General features: G+C 35.0%; 2 protein-coding genes across 2 annotated transcripts in view; one reads left to right on the forward strand and one right to left on the reverse strand.

The window, feature by feature from the left end:
* Positions 1-192: 192 nt before the first annotated feature.
* Positions 193-2,553, forward strand: LOC107096181 (fatty acid-binding protein, brain-like). The gene is made up of 4 exons (XM_015392724.1): positions 193-328; positions 439-611; positions 696-797; positions 1,879-2,553. The coding sequence occupies exons 1-4, from the start codon at positions 256-258 to the stop codon at positions 1,927-1,929; spliced, it is 399 nt and encodes a 132-aa protein (XP_015248210.1). The 5' UTR covers positions 193-255; the 3' UTR covers positions 1,930-2,553.
* Positions 2,554-9,300: 6,747 nt separating this feature from the next.
* The window catches only part of LOC107096174 (titin-like), a 22,366-nt gene continuing 14,138 nt past the window's right edge, over positions 9,301-17,528 (reverse strand). Inside the window, exons 17-23 of the mRNA XM_015392710.1 lie at positions 12,205-17,117; positions 11,604-12,114; positions 10,396-10,467; positions 10,146-10,193; positions 9,774-9,815; positions 9,606-9,674; positions 9,301-9,368 (exon numbers count right to left, since the gene is read on the reverse strand). Coding sequence (XP_015248196.1) covers positions 9,316-9,368; positions 9,606-9,674; positions 9,774-9,815; positions 10,146-10,193; positions 10,396-10,467; positions 11,604-12,114; positions 12,205-17,117 — 5,708 coding nt within the window. The 3' untranslated portion in view covers positions 9,301-9,315. The remainder of the gene's footprint in view (positions 9,369-9,605; positions 9,675-9,773; positions 9,816-10,145; positions 10,194-10,395; positions 10,468-11,603; positions 12,115-12,204; positions 17,118-17,528) is intronic.

Raw genomic sequence — 17,528 nt, forward strand, 5'->3', positions numbered from 1 at the left:
TTCCCACTCTCATTTGATAGTAGGTGGATTTATTGCACCACCATCGTGTTCTATCTTCTTCTAATAGCATGTTTTGTGAATACCAATCAAATTCCACGCTGCTTCTGTGTCAACCAATCAGTTCCTCGAGTTGTGAAATAGGCTCCGCCCTTTGACACAATACTAAAGTGACCCGCAGTCGCCCAGGGGATGCAGAGAACCACTGAGAGGAGGTGAGAGGTATCAGGCTGAGCAGGACCTAAAACATCTGCAAAAATGGTTGAAGCTTTCTGCGCAACTTGGAAACTGGTGGATAGTCAGAACTTTGATGAATACATGAAGGCACTAGGTAGGAATTTGCATTTATTTTCTCCATTGTTTATCATTTTTATTAATGAGATCAAGATTATGTCAAGCATTATGTTATTGTATAAACACACAACATCTTCTTTTTGGCAGGGGTTGGCTTTGCCACAAGAAAAGTGGGCAATGTCACCAAACCAACAGTAGTGATCAGCCAGGATGGGGATAAAGTGGTGGTGAAAACTCAGAGCACTTTTAAAAATACAGAAATTTCTGTCAAACTGGGAGAGGAGTTTGATGAGACCACACCTGATGACCGACACGTAAAGGTAAGAAACACAAAACATTTATTTATTTTTTTTTAATGTGTGTTGCCGTTTGGCTGCTGATGTGTTTGATTTTCTCTCTTTCAGTCCACTCTCACCATGGAGGGAAACAAATTAGTGCATCGGCAGAAGTGGGATGGGAAAGAGACCAGTCTTGTTAGAGAAATCAAGGATGGAAAGATGGTGATGGTGAGTTTAACTGACAGTAAATGAACTAATCAGCCCCCCTGCTGGGCATTGATTCTGTTCCCAACTTGGTTTAAAAAAATTGAAACAAGAAGGAGATTTTAACAATATTTTTGGGAAATAGAAGAATTAATATTTTGGATGTTTATTTTGAAGTTATTGCACCTAATCCAACTGTGTCTCCTGAAACATAAGAAAAAACATTTAGTTTAGTAAATGCGGTTGTTTGTGCTTGATGCCAAACTGGTGTAGAAAATATGTTTTTTTATCTCATAAACAGAATCAAAGTTACATACACCTTAAGCTGAGATTTATACAGTGTGTCCATAGTTGAGATTAGTTAACTCCGGCTTTAACTTGGTGCTGCTAGTAGACCAATTTACCAGGGGAGGGGGTGGCAATGTTTTTTTTCATGGGGGAGTCAGAACAAAGAAATGAAGCAAACAAAGAAAACAGTGCAACAGAGCGTTATTTGGTATATTAGTGACCCACGATGCCAAGGTTGATGACTCCTTATCTAGCGGATGAAAACTGTGACCTTATCTTATTACAGCTGAACTATAAACTGACCCAATTTCATTTCTAAATAGCTTTTAAAATAAAATGTAAAGCTATAAAGATTAAATTGGTCTAAGCGACCTATCGTTATAGTTTGTGTCAATGCTTATTATCACAGGAAATTGATTTATTATCATGTATTTTGTACAGGGGCCATAACAAGGACCAGGACCAGTTCTACAGGGAAGCCAGCCCCTGTTGGACCCTGTCTAGAGCCACCATGGTTAAACTAGATTAAATATTTCTAGGTTTTAAACTACAAATCATAGAACCCAATTCCAGAACAAATAAAATTATGTCATAGCCCTTCAACCTACCTCATCTAAAATCAGACATCAACTTCATAAGTGATTTTATGGTGATGTGAGGCCATCTTGAAAACTACTTATGCATGAAGCAGTGAATCCAAGCCATTCCAGTTTTTTCTGTTTCTTAGAAAGAAGTTAAAGATATGACTTGAATAAAAAGAACATAGACTTATTTTACCTCTACATAACTAATTGCTTCATCTCTTCTCTTTTTCTAGACATTGACCTTTGAGGGAGTCACAGCAGTCCGAACATATGAGAAGGCCTAAACGCCGAGGAAGGAGTACTCCAATCATCCCAACACTGTAAACTATCAACAAAGGGCTTCTACTTTCAACAAGAAATAAGAAATAATTGTTCATGGGTTTTTTTTTACATTCCAAACATTGGTTTGCACTTCTTTTTATTACATAAAGGTAATGGAGGGTTTTTTGTGGTCATGATGAAGTTCTCATGGTAAGAGGATCACTATTCTTATAAAAAAAAAAAAAAAAGACAAAGTGGGACAGGTCGCCAACTTCACTTAAACAGTTTTACCTTGATAGTTTGTGCTACTTATTTAGTTTCAACAACATGGCCTTCAAAGCAGATGAGTTATTTCCTCACATGTGGGGGTAAAATGTAGGAAGTGATCGGTAGTATGCAGCAACCAGTTGGGGAGGGGGATATATCTATTACATTCTCTGATATCTCATTAAAGAGACACTATCTAAAGTTAGGATGGAAAATTCATAGGTTTTGTATCAAGTTTCAAACCTGATCCTGGTGATACACCAAAGCTCATTCTTTTGTAACATCCTCTGTAAGAAACACGGATGATGGGTTTTGTCCCAAACTGTTTCTGTCTAATGTGTTAAAAGTGAAAATATGAAATAAATTGCTAAACTTTGCTAATCTCTCAGATCCTCTATTTGCTTTCTACAACTCCTCCATTCAACATGGTTACTTCTTTATCTCCATGCCTTCGTTCAATCAGCCTTTATTTGCAACTCTGTGTGCAGCAACAGAGAAATGCTGGTCTGAGTCGTGGGAACAGAGCCGCCCCTGTATCCCGGCCTGCTCCAGGTGACAGCTGGAGGGTTGCAGTCCGGGCCAGAGCTGACTGTGAAGCGGCCGCAGCGACTCTGACCGCTGAACTCACTGAGGGGAATGTCCCATAGTAACCTCCAGATGGTCTGAGACGGAGAGGAGCTTGGAGGGTGGTGGGGGGTGCTGATGTCACCCGCCTTAGGATAATCCGGTTTAAGTTGTGGTGTCATGACGTAGAGGCATCATTCGATGGTACGTCGGCCAACCCTGAAAAGGCTTTTAGGGATGCGGACAATTCACCCTTATTTAGATTTCAGCAGTGTTTAAAGCAGGATTTAAAGACCATCCGTTTACTTTTATCCAGCTGAAATCCCTTTATAGTATAATTTAGTTTTAGTATAATTTAAAAGAAAGAGTAAGATTGTGACTTATTTTATACTCTTGCCATCTTTCTGGAAGTGACAAACTTTTCCATTTACAGATACTTGCAAAAAAGAGTGGCTATCATTTTTTTTTTTTTTTTTTTTTACAGTTGGATGTAATCATAGCATTCTTTACATGAGAGAGACAAGAGTGTCTCCTTTGTGAGGAATCTGTGTCCCTGGTGGAAACTGACCTGCGCTAACCCTGACCTCTCCTCATAAGGGAGCATAATGACCTGCCATTGTTTTGTTGTGGAGGCATCTCACCTCTAACACATAAGATCATGAATTATCAATCGGAATGATAAGATAAAATCTGTAATCAGTTTTTACCTTTATGATGTAACCTAGTTACTAATTGTTGAAGAACAGAAAGGTCAGCTCCTACTATCTACAGCAGTTTGATTTGATGAATGGTTTTAAAACACATTTGGATCATGTCTCCACCACTTGATTCAAATGTTTCTTTTTTTTTTTTGCTTGTTATTTTTTCCGCTTGCAAAAACCTGTTGGTATTAGGTGTTGGCATATATAATACACTAACATGAGCATGATTATTTTGCATTTTTCTGTAGAGAGGAAATAATATATGATTTTTTTTTTTTTACTTTTCACAAAAAACTTTTTAGACCCACTTTGCAGCAATTGCTGGTACAAGTCTACTGCAGATTTTCATATCCCCTGCAGATTGCTACAAGCCTAACAGCTATCAGAATAAAATACATGTTCATCCGTGAACATGCATTTTCAGGTATTGCTATAGATTCTGTTTTATTTATTTAAGTCTGGATTTTTTATCGGATGATTTTAACACATCTAAAATGCATCCGAATGAGACTGTAAATTATAGAGCAACTCCTTGCTCCTTGTGCAAATTATTTTAAAAACAAATATGCTGTAGGTTTCAGAATATATACTTCATTACATATAGGCATCAAATGAACTACGCATTCTAGTACCTGCTAGTAATGTAAAATATTCAAATAAAGATTCTCTTTTTTTTTATTTGCTATATTTACCAAGTTCATCAAACATAATATATCAGAACGGTTAGATTTATGCATAAAAGTAATTACTGTTTATCAAAGGATATATTAAGAATGAAAAAATGTTAGTACTAGTAATACGATTAGGAGGTAAATTTCCAAGCCCTTTATTTTCTAAATGTTTCTCTGAAAACTCTTCCTTTTTAAGAACTTGAGAACCATCTGCTTCATCCCTCCCAGTAATTCACAAAAACAAGTCTGACACCCTAACTCATCAAAATTTAGGGTTAAGAAAGGGAGTGTGTTCGTGGTTGTAAAGTGGCAATAAAAATGCTTCTACTTTGAGAAAGGTACTGTTAATAGACTATAGGACACATCAGCTAGAATACTTTATTTATTTTGGGTATTTTTTGCTCATCATATGTTGTGGCCACCCTAAAAAAACATACTTTATTGCAGGTGATAGAGATCTTGTAACTGGAATACTAAAGAAAAGAAGAAAAACCAACATTTAAAGTGCAATTATTTAATGACAGATTGTTTTTACTGACAAATGTACTGAGGGCATGTCTAACAGGGATGGTTCAAAAATGGTTCCTTTATAATATAAACATTTCTGATTCATTTATTAAACTATTTACATCAAGATTATTTTTTTCACTATGCAATCTGAGATTCTGGCTTCTAAAAACATCGAAGCTTCCAATTTTCCTGCTCTTCATTTAGTTGTGATAAGGAGGAACATATCAAATTGGCTTAACATCTGGGAGCATAAAACACACACTCAACATGCACAGTTTATTTAAAGACTAACAGCTAAATATTCCCTAAAATAAACAGGATTATCAAATGCAAAGTGTTGCACATTCTTCTATAAATATACAGAGACAGGATTGCTAAATATCACTTGGGACACAAAGCAACCGTGTATTTTTTGGGTATCTTTTTAAACATCCCTATACATATACAGCCTTGATGGATCAGTAAACTGTAGTGCTGCAAGGTGTACCCCTTTCTGTAACCTTTATAGAGCTTTTTCCTACATTCTTCATTAAAAGCTCTAGGTTATTTTACATTCGACTCAGCATCGGTGCAGTAAATCAGGTACTCCTCCTGTCTTCTGCGCAGCATATGCTGCAAAATCTGATGATTCATATTTAGCTGGTGAAGCTCATTCTGAGGATCTTAGAATGTCTGTGTTGCCAGGTATGAGTTGGACCACAGCTCAGGTAATATTTCCAAGTTCTGCATGGAATCAACCATAATGTCATTAACATTGGATTTCAGAAGCACTGGAAAAGCATATCCCTTTCGTTTTGCATAACTAATATCAGGATTATCCCCCAATAAACATCCCAATAACAGAATGTTTAGATGAAAGAAATCATGTTCAAGTTATGACACAACTCTCCACTGCTGATATGCAGTTAATAGGCTTGCATTGTTATAAGTGCATAGCATAACACAGACAATGTTGCCTTGTCTTAATCTGAATACAGTAAATCTAGAGTCTTCCGTGTACACAAAGCCGGTAACGTCATGTGTTTGGTCAGTAAAGGAATTTCAGAGACCAGATGGTAAAAACCATCAGAAAATAAGCCTGAACTCAAACCTGAGAGGTCAGGAAAAGTAGTTGAAACACCAAGTTTTAAACAAACGCTCGGTGCAGATGGTTTTATTAAATAAGACTTGATCGCAGGTATTATCCTGCCAGGACGTCTGGGAACTCTTGGATACAGGGCACGGTCATTCCATCCTATAATGTACATGCTCAATATATAAGATAACTTTGAGTGAATTGCAGTTTCTTAAGCTTCAGCGCACACTTACTTTAACTTATCCATAAGTAAATTACACGTGTCACTTTTTACATCTGCACATACGATATGAAAAAAATATTCAGGTGTTCAAGTTGCAATATTACTGCAGTACAAATTGTTTAGGAAAGAAGCTAAAAAAAAAGGAAAAGGAATGCCGCTGTCTTCATGTAATCAAAATCAGAGTTCAACCAGGCCTGGAAACACAAAATAAATAAATAGACACAGTCCATCACATTCTAACCTGATACCCCGCTCTGATCTCTTGTTGGACACAGTGAAAGGGTGCTGCTATATCTCTGCAGCTCAGGGTGTGACAGGACCTTGGCCTTATCAGTAACATAACCTTAGATTAGATACAGACTAGGTTTAAATGTGCAGAGGTGAGAAGGCGTAAAATGGAAACTGAGCCTCATCCTCATCCAGGAAGAAACACTGGAAGTACGGTAGCTCGTCTGTAGAGAAACATACCAGGATGACTGTTATATTATATTTCATATTTTCCTAGCTCAAAGATTGTGTGTATTTTATTCAATAATAAAAGCATTTGTGCTTACCATCCATGGGGAAGCTGTCCATGAGCTTCTCTGTTGATAAGAGAACACAAGGTCAATCCACAGATTTACACAAAAGCTATTACCTGAAATTGCAGAACTCTTAGGTACCTTCAACCTTCTCCTCTGTGACAGTCTTCTCGACAGGTTTTTCTAGAACAACAGCTTTGTGAATAAATAATGGAAGCCAAACTGGTATGAGCTGTACAGAAGAATATTGATTTAAATATTTACCTCTCTTTGCCAGCTCCTCTTTATCTTTAAAAACTTTGTCTTCTGAAAATTACAATATGATCAACATACAAATATTTAGAGGTGTTGCATATTTACTGAGCATAATTTAGTTAGAGTATATCTGTAACAAGAGTGTCTTTTCACCATACCTTTAACATCGTCTGTAATAGACTTCTTTGCAACAGTTTTCTCTAAAAAACACAATTTGAGCAAAAAAATAGCTGGTTAATTTTGAGGTTTTTTAATGTAAGAAAAACAAAAAAAGTAAAAAGTTTAAGAGATAAAGTCATCAATTAGTCCTCCCATAGTTTCTTCAAACCTGAAAGTGATGCTAAATCTAATTTTATGAAATAAAATGTCTTTGCATATTAGCCACTCTGATACACCATCAACATTATCACATAAGGATAATAATGTAGTGCATGTAAGAGCACTCCTCTACATTTACTTTCATTGTCAAACAAATCAGCAACATATTGCATTTATGTATACTGTATATGTAGAATTTGCTTTAAATGATATTGTAGGAACAAATAGCATGTTGATGAGCGAAAAAAAAAAATGCAGTTAAACTCCTGGAGTTCAAGTGGCAGTTCATAGGCCTGAGGTTTACATGTGTAAAAACATATACAAAGTTGATCTAATAACCAGTTGAACATAGGTTTTCATCTAGAAAATGATGAAAACAGCATGCTGAAGAATTCAGTGTGTTTGCCTTTATGAAAAAGCAAAACATGGTGATTATCAGAATGAGCAAAATACTGCGAGGATAAGCAAATATATAATCAATTACCACCTGAAATGTGATTCATCAAACCTAAACTGATTTCAGAAGCAGCGTCTACATCTATACAGTTTTAATCACCATCTTCAGATCAAATAGAAAAGTTATTAATTGAAACGTTATTAATAGAAAATTAATCTTTTTTTAATTTTTATTACTCTGTCACAAGTACAGAACAACTTAATGAATTTTTTGCATTTAGCTCATCCCCTTGGGGAGCAGTGGAATGCCATTGTGTGGTGCCCGGGGAGCGGTGTGGGGTTAAGGGTCTTGCTCAGAGACCCAGTGTGGCAGTCTGTGGGAGTTGAACTTAAAACTTTAGGATTCCAAGCTCTATGCCCTAACCAATAGGCAACCACTACCCATTGACCCAGTGATCAAACGCAATTATTATATTACATTATGCAACCAATAGTTTCTCTTTGCATGATGATATTTTATGACTGCTGTTCACACGGCTATGGTGCTAAAAATAACCAGTCTGCTTTGGCTTCTTCACCTGCCTGTGTTATTATGTTATTATCTTTAATGAAAAAAAAAAAAAGCTGCTGAGTGTGTCCAAGATGTCTGAAAAGATAATGGAATGGAGGTTTCTGAGTGACAATGCTTTCAGAAACTGAAACAGTGGCGCCGACTAGATGCAAGAGTGGAAAAATCCACCTACCACAGACTATTTTGATGTTTGTGCCTCAAATGAATCTTATAATAGGCCCTGATGTTTTTTATTTTTTATTATTTCACACAAACAGAGAAGAGTGTTTATTTTTTCCCATGCCTGCATCTTCTCGACATAGTAGACAATGTCATCTGTGTGCAGTGCTGTTGCACTTTGCAGCTGCATTTGGGACTTTCAAAATAAATCCTCGTTATTCAACCAAACTCTCCATAGCACATGCAAAATTATCCCCTACATAAATAGAGTCTGCACCACTTTTGCACTTTTTTTCAATTGTCCCTGCTGACTAATTAGGGCATACAGTCTATTATACAGTTTGCACAAGCAATTTACAATTTTTTTGGATCTTACTATACTGAGAGTACTGGCTGCCATATATGTGTCAAAGCCATTCTGAATTCGAGAAGAAATAAAAATGTATTAATTATTATATGCTGATACATAATGGTAAAAACTGAATTCAAAGTTCAGCCCCTGTTGTAATTTGATTATAATCTGTATGGAGTTTGTGATTGACCAGTTGTTTTAATAATAAACAGTAAACCACATCATTACCTGGTTAATGCAGAAGTATACAAATCAATTATTCTTAGCCATAAGTATGTGCAATAAATAAATAAAGCTGAGATAAAACAAAACAAACAGGCATTTGATGTTGTTACCTTTCTTCCTTTCAGTAGGTGCTGGTTTGGCCACAACAACAGGTGCTGAAAGCAGAATAAATAATACATTCAGCCCTTTTCAATTTCTGAGCACACTTAAGTTTTATGTCCTCTTTTACTATATGGCAAAATGTTAGAAAGGAGCTCTAGTACAATGTTGATATTAACAACAATATAGACATAGAACTCAATTACATAGATGCATACAAAATGTATCATTTAACGTGATAAAATCACTGACACAATAGTATAAAACAAACCTGAGCTGAGATAAACTTAAAAAAAAAAAAAAATAGAAGTGTGAATAATGTGAAATACCTTTTTTGGGAGCAACTGGTTCAACCTTCTTCTTAAGAGCCTCAGCGACTAAAATAAATAATGTCAATAAAAAAAAAAGATAAGAGCAGGTTTCTGATAAATCAAATTGGACCTATAAAAATATTTGGATATCAAACAAGAACATTGTTATATACAACTGAGTAATTACATTTTCAAATATTACCTTTTTTGACTTTTTCTGGTTTGACTGTGTCCTTTAGAACCACTAGAGTATAATAGAAGGAAGGTTTTTATTTTCTGGTTTGGAGTTATTACGACATTCAGCAAAATTTCAAATATCAACAATGTAAGACTTTTAGCAGGATGTTCTGATCAGTTCATAATATCAGCACATGGAACTGATCTATTGAACTTTAAAATAATTTATTAATTACTATTCTTAAATGGTTGAGAAAAAAACCCTGGATTAGAACTTTGTAGTAAGTTAGCTAAAAAGTGGTACCTTTCCTCGGTGAAACAGCCTTCACTTTTGTCTTTGTTAAGGACACATTTCTGTCTGGTATTTCTAGCGCTGTAAGAAAAATAAATGTTAAGCAAAACTAAAAGCTGGACCATGTACTAAGACAGCATTTTAAATCCAAATATGAACATAGCAATTTGTGTCTCTTACTTTTCACCCTTGGCGCCTTTTTTGCAGCGATAGTAGCAGTTTCTACATAAAGACAGTAGTTTCAGCATCCCCAAAGAACATGACAAGAATCTACCCACAAGTCTTAATTTCAGCGTAATAAAATGTTCAGATTTTAACAATAGGTATAGTTTATTCTATTTGCATCAACGTTATATATAGGTTGTATTGTATAAGAGTACTTTTTTGTACGTTTTATATATTAACTGATATAATCAGCAGAACTCCTGAATGAACACTTTTCTATTTCAGTCAACAACAATAAACTTTAACAATAAAAAAACTAAAATTCCTAATAAAATCCACTTGGGTTGTAACCCTTGAGACTGTATATAATAGATACAATAGGTTTACCTCTTCTTGAACGAGCACGCTTTGATTCCTCTTTGGAAACCTCAACACCTGAAAAGGACAAGAAGAAACAACTGATAATGTACTTTAATGTATTTTTTTTTTCCAAGTTTATTAAAAGTTATCAAGTGTAAAACATTAAGCAACAGGATGAAGATAAATAATAGGATTTGATTTATAATTACAAATAAAAATATTTTTTTTCACAATGAAATACACAATGAATATTCAGATAATGTGGATATCGTCTCACCAGATTTTGTTACATTAAGATGCTCCTTTCTGAGGACAGATGCAAACTTGATTGTTCTTTTGGTCTTGATCTCTGAAACAACAAAGATAGATGAAAAAAAGGTAAATTACTGGTTATATTATTGGACAGGAAAAAAGGTACACTGGTAGTTACAAGACTTTATAGTCAATCTGCATCTTTAATCATTTATCTTTTCTTTTGACACAGCTGAGAAGCCTATGTAGACCTTGTCCAGCCATTGACTGCTTTAGTTCCTATGCTCCACTTATGTGGAACAAACTTCCAGAAAACTGTAAAAGTGCAGAAAGCCGGAGTTCCTTTAAATCAAGACTAAAAACACATTTATTTAGGATTGCCTTCAACTGTTCTAGTTAAAGAATTTAACTGAAACATCATTAGTTAAACTTTTTTTATTTTCTTTAATCCAATTGTTTTTAATGTTCTTTTTTGTTTCTGCATTTTTTATTTTTTTTCCCTACTTGCTTTGATTCTGTTTAATTTTCCTATATTTTAATCATGTAAAGCACTTTCCATTGTCTTTGTACTGAATTGTGCTATACAAATAAATTTGCCTTGCCTTGGCTTGCCTTGCCTTGCTTTCTAAAGATGAATGAAGTGTAAAACCCTAGTCAAATGCAATGTTTATGACTATTATTAAGATAAAGTGCTAATTTGGATGCCTGTTGATACATTTCAACTATTAACTTAGGTTGGTATTACTGCAAAACAAGCCACAGACCAGTAGACCAGTATTAAACAAATGAATTTAGGTTTTTCGGATCACTGTATGTTTTTTGTATGCTCATAGTCTAATCTTTCCAAATGCTTACTTTTTTAAAATCTTTTTTGTTAAAAAGCAGCTAAGGTAGAGACAGCTAGCTGTTAAGCAAATGTAATTGATTTGGTAATATTTGCAATTTGGCTCTTGATTTAAAAGACTGAGCTATGATCATCCCCCTGCCACGTGTAATATGGCAGTGTGCTCATGCAAAAACAACCAAAAATAATTTTTTGTATGGGTTATTTAAAAGAAAAATGTTGATAAATATAATGATGTTTCGTGTAAACATAGACACACACTATGTAAAAATCGCTATATAAAGTATATGTCAGATGGGTAGGCTTGACCTTACATTTACTAAACCTTTCCTTCAATGCTATTTTTTCAGAAAAGTATTCTTTGAAAGGAAATTTTTATTTCTTCTCACCTTCTTTAGATGTCCTTACTTCTCTCTTTCCTGTCGGGAGTTTTAGCTCAGATTTTTCTTCTATTGAAAGTTTAGTTTTTGTTTGTTTTTTGAGAATCTTCTTTGCCTCTGTTTCTTCTTTGGAAGGTTTCTTGTCTTTTGTCTTTTCTATGGGAAGTTTCTTGAGTTTTATTTCATATTCAACAAGTTTCTTCACATGTTCCTTTTCTTTATGGGCCTTCTTGGTCATTTTTTCATCCTTAGGAGACTTATTTACCTTTATTTCTTTGGGGAGCTTAACAATCTTTATTTCTTCCTTGACAGATTTCTTTTCTTTCTTTTCTTTGGCAGGCTCCGTCAACCTTATTTCATCTTTGAGAAGCTTCTCAACCTTAATTTCCTTTATAGGAAGCTCTTGAGTCTTTAATTCTTTTTTGGAAGGCTTCTTGGCTTTTATTTCCTCTTTGGGATGCTTTTCAACCTTTGCTCCCTCTTTGAGAGGCTTCTCAACCTTTATTTCCTCTTTGGGAGGCTTTTCAACCTGTTTTTCCTCTTTGGGAGATTTCTTACCCTTTAAATCATCTTTTGGAGGCTTATCAATCTTTATTTCTTCTTTGAAAGCCTTTTTGGCCTTTATTTCCTCTTTGACGGGCTTCTTGACCTTTAGTTCCTCTTTGGGTAATTTCTTGTGTTTTATTTCCTCTTTGAGAGGCTTATCAACCTGTATTTCCTCTTTGGGAGATTTCTCACCCTTTATTTCATCTTTTGGAGGCATATCAATATTTATTTCTTCTTTGGAAGCCTTTTTGATCTTTATTTCCTCTTTGGGAGGCTTCTTGACCTTTATCTCATCTTTCAGTGACTTCTCAACCTTTATTTCCATTTTAGGAGTTTTCTTGATCTTTACTTCCTTTATGGGTGGCTTTTCAACCTTTATTTCCTCTTTGGAAGCCTTTTTGGTCTTTATTTCCTCTTTGGGAGACTTCTCAACCTTTATTTCCTTTTTAGGAGATTTCTTGATCTTTACTTCCTCTATGGGTGGCTTTTCAACCTTTATTTCCTCTTTGACAGGTTTTTCATCCTTGATTTCCTCTTTGGGAGGCTTCTTGACCTTTATCTCCTCTTTCAGTGACTTCTTTGCCTTTATTTCATCTTTTGGAGGCTTCTCAACCTTTATTTCCATTTTAGGAGATGTATTGATCTTTACTTCCTTTGTGGGCGGCTTTTCAGCCTTTATTTCCTCTTTGGCAGGCTTCTCAACCTTTATTTCCTCTTTGGGAGATTTCTTATCCTTTATTTCATCTTTTGGAGGCTTCTCAACCTTTATTTCCATTTTAGGAGATTTCTTGATCTTTACTTCCTCTATGGGCGGCTTTTCAGCCTTTATTTCCTCTTTGGCAGGCTTCTTGACCTTTAGTTCCTCTTTTGGTGATTTCTTGGACTTTATTTCCTCTTTGGGAGGCTTTTCAACCCTTGTTTCCTTTTTGGGAGTCTTCTTGACCCCTATATCCTCTTTAGATTTCTTGACTTGTATTTCCTCTTTGGGAGGCGTTTCCACCTTTGTTTCCTCTTTGGGAGTCTTCTTGCCCTTTATTTCCTCTTTTAGAGGCATATCAATCTTTATTTCTTCTTTGGGAGATTTCTTGAGCTTTAATTCTTCTTTGAAAGCCTTCTTAATCTTTATTTGTTCTTTTTGAGGGTCCTTGACATTTATTTCCTCTTTAAGTGGCTTCTTGATCTTTATTTCCTCTTTGGGAGTCTTTTCGAACTTTATCTCTTCTTTGGAAGTCTTCTTGGTCTTTATTTTCTCTTTAGAAGGTGACTCAATCTTTACTTTCTCTTTGGAAGATTTCTTTTCCTTGATTTCCTCTTTGGCAGACTTCTCAAACTTTATTTGCTCTTTTGAAGGCATATCAATATTTATTTCTTCTTTGGAAGGCGTCTTGACCTTTACTTCCTCTTTCTGAGGTGTCTGAATCTTTATTTTCTCTTTGGGAGGCTTTTCTAACTTAATTTCTTCTTTGGGAGATTTCTTGACCTTAATTTCTTTCAAAGGCATGTCAATCTTTATCTCTTCTTTGGAAGGCTTCTTGACCTCTATTTCTTCTTTCAGAGGCTTCTTGACCTTTATTTCCTCTTTGGGAGACTTCTTAAGCTTTATTTCTTCTTTGGAAGGCTTCTTGACCTCTATTTCTTCTTTCAGAGGCTTCTTGACTTTTATTTCCTCTTTGGGAGACTTCTTAACCTTTATTTCTTCTTTGGATGGCTTCTTGACCTTTATTTCTTCTGTGGATGGCTTCTTGACCTTTATTTCCTCTTTCTGATGTGTTTCAATCTTTATTTTCTCTTTTGGAGGCTTTTCAAACTTTATTTCCTCTTTGGGAGGCTTGTCAACCTTTTCTTTTTCTTTAGGTGTCATTGTGATGTTTATTTCCTTTTTGAGAGACATTTTAAACCTAATTTCCTTTTCTAAAGTTTGCTTGACTTTTATTTCTTCTTTTGGAGATTTCTTGACCTTTACATCTTCTCTGGGAGGCATATCCACTTTAGCATCCTCTATAGGAGCCTTCTCAGCCTTTATTTTTTCCTTGGAAGGCCTCTCAACTATCAACTCCTTTTCATGAGGCTTCTTTACATTAACATCTTTGCTGGGGGGCTTCTCAACCTTGATTTCATCTTTTGGAGGCTTCTTTACTTTGACATCTTCTTTGAGAGGCTTCTTGGCCTTTACTTCATTTTTCTGAGGTTTCTCAACTTTTACATCTTCTTTGGAAGGCTTCACCACCTTTGTTTCCTCTTTGGGATGCTTTTTGAACGTTAAATCTTCTTTGGGGGGCTTCTCAACCTTTATTTCCCCTTTGGGAGGCTTCTTTACTTTGACATCTTCTTTGGGAGGCTTCTTGGCCTTTACTTCATTTTTCTGAGGTTTCTCAACTTTTACATCTTCTTTGGAAGGCTTCACCACCTTTGTTTCCTTTTTGGGAGGCTTTTTGACTGTTATTTCCTCTTTGAGAGGCTTCTCAACCTTTATTTCCTTTTTGTGAGGTTTCTTCACTTTTACATCTTCTTGAAGAGGCTTGTCAACCTTTATTTCCTCTTTGGGAGGCTTCTTGACCTTTAATTCCTTTTGGGGAGGTTTCTCGACTTTTACATCTTCTTTGAGAGAATCATTGTACTTTATTTCCTCTTTGGGAAGCTTCTCGACCTTTAATTCCTTTTTGTGAGGTTTCTCAACTTTTGTGTCTATTTTGGGAGACTTGTCCACCTTTCTTTTTTCTTTGGAACGCTTCTTGACCTTTATTTCCTCTCTCGGATGTTTGTCCTCCCTAATTTCTTCTTTATCCTTAATATCTTCTTTACTGGTTTTCTTTATCTCACCCATCTTCATCTCTTTTTTGTGAGGCACCTTAGATTTGACCTTTTCTTTCGGAGGCTTCTCAATTTTTATTTCTTCTTTATCCTGTTTCTGGATCTTTATTTCCACTTGTTTGGCCTTTTTCACTCTTATTTCTTCTTTGAGAGGCTTTGTAATGTTTTTTTCTTCTTCAGGAGGCTTCTCAACCTTTATTTCTTCCTTAATTGGCTTCTTTTCATCTTTCTTTTCTTTGAGAGGCTTTTGTTCCTTTGTTGCTTCCTTATGTTGCGTATCAACTGGTATTTCCTGTTTTAAAGATATTTCTACCTTTATTTCATCCTTGAGATTTTTTTCCTCTGCTTTCTTTTCTTTTAAGGGCTTCTCAACCCCTTTTCCTTTAATCGGAAGCTTCTCAACCTTTATCTGTTCTTTTTTATACCTCTCTATCTTTTCCTTTTCTTTAGGGAGATCCTTTTTCTCTTTTATTTCTTTAGGAGGTTTCTTCTTCTCTTTTAATTCTTTGTGTGGTTTCTTTTCTTCATCCCGGTCTTTCTTATCTTTTACTATCTTAATCTTTTGTTTTGGGGGCTCCTTTTCTTGTTTATCCTCTTTGGGAGTTTTTTCTGATTTTATGTCGTCTTCAATTGATTTCTTTACTTCTTTTTCTGCTTTCAGAGGTTTCCTTGCCTTTATTTCTTTTTTAGTAGGTTTACTTTCCTTCTTGGTTCTGAAAGGTTTTTCCGCCTTAGTTGTTTCTTTTGGAAGGTTTACATTCTCTCTATCATCTTTTACGAGTTTCTTCTCACCTTCTTGAGTTTTATTTGCTTTTGCTTCTTCTTTCTTTAATGTAGAAGGAAGCTCCACATGTATATCTTCTTTGGGATGTTTCCTGTCTTCCTTTTCCTTGGGATGTTTCCTAAACTTTGATTCTTCTTTGGGTGGTTTGTCAACTTTTATTTTGTCTTTGGTAGCCTTCTTTTCTTTGTGTAGTTTCTCATCTTTCTGTTCTTTGGAGGGTTTCTCAACGTGATGTCTCACTTCTCTCTGATCTTTGGGAGGTTTTTCCATACTAGTTTCATCCACTTTTATTTCTTCTGTGGAAGTTTTATTTGCGGCAGGTGGTTTTTCAGTCTTTAGTTCTTCTTTTGGATGTTTCTTTTGTATTTTTGTTTCTTCTTTTTCTGTGCTAATTTCTTCCTTTGGATGTGTCTTTTCCTCATGAGGTTTCTTCTCATCTTTCTTTTCTATAGTAGGTTTCTCAATCTTTATTTCTTCTTGAGCAGGTTTTGTATCTTCTTCCTTTACTTTGTGAGATTTCTTCTCCATCTTAACTTTTTGAGCTGTTTCTACCATTTTTTCCTCTTTAGGAAGTTTCCTCTTTACTTTCTTCTCTTCAAAAGTCGTCTCAACTACAACAGACTTATCTGCCTTTATTTTTTCTTTAGATGGCTTCTTAATCTTTAAATCTTCTTTGGGATGTTTCTCCTTCTTTATTTCCTTTTCCAGATGCTTTTTAATTTTGATGTCTTCTTTAGCAAACTGCTTGATCCCTATTTCCTCTCTGGCAGGCTTTTCTTGCTTTATCTCTTCTTTTGGAGGCTTCACAAGCTTTGTTTCCTCTTTAGGAAGCTTGTCCTCCTCATCAGTTTTCTTGTCTTTCTCTATTTTGTGAGGTTTATCTGCTTCTAGTTTTTCTTTAGTAAGCTCTTTGAGCTTTATTTCTTCTTCATGTGGCTCTTCTTCCTTATTAGTTTTCTTTACTTCTTTTATGATTTTGGGTTTCTCGATTTTCTTTGCTTTTGTATGGGTCTTTTCTGTCCTATTTTTCATAGAAGTTTCTATTTTTACTTCTTTTATATGTTCCTTTTCTTCTGTTTCCTCTTTGGGATATCTTTCTACCTTTGTTTCCTCTTTCTTTACCTTGGAAAGTTTCTTTACCTTTATTTCTTCTTTTGAGGTTTTCTTTTTCTCTTCATCTTTGGGGGATATCTCTGTCTTGGGAGATTTCTTTTTCTGGGGTAATTTATGCTCCTTCTTTTCTTTGGTGGGTCTTTTTACCTCAGTTTTTTCTTTTGGAATATCCTTTTCCTCTTTCTTTTCTTTGATATACTTTTTTGTTCCAATAGTAGTGGCCTCCTCTTCCTTGCCGTCCTTTGGAGGCTTCTTTATGGCTGTGTCTTCTAAAAAAAAAAAAAAGAGGAAAATGATGATTTACTTTTGGACCTGGTCAGGAAAGAGTCTCTGAATCTCATTGACACTTCCAGGTTTAATAGATAAAAGTACCAAAGATACAACATTTTATGAAAGTCCAATATTAAAATAAAAACAAACATATACAGGGTAAAATGGATATTTTACACACAGTATAAAGACAAATAACCTTTTTACTTTTCTTTCTTTACAAAAAGTCAGACAAATTTTTCTCTTTTTTTAGGTTAGTTAGGATAACCATTTTCTATTTTCATTTTGCTAAACACCTTAAAACTTTATATATTTAACTTAACTATATTACTATAAGTTAAGATACTTTTTATTTTATTTGTATATTTTTTCCTTGTAATTTACACATGCATGGATGGATGGATGGATGG

Source organism: Cyprinodon variegatus, unplaced genomic scaffold (genome assembly GCF_000732505.1).
Source record: "Cyprinodon variegatus isolate N-32 unplaced genomic scaffold, C_variegatus-1.0 Scaffold604, whole genome shotgun sequence".
NCBI classification, from domain to species: Eukaryota; Metazoa; Chordata; class Actinopteri; order Cyprinodontiformes; family Cyprinodontidae; genus Cyprinodon; species Cyprinodon variegatus.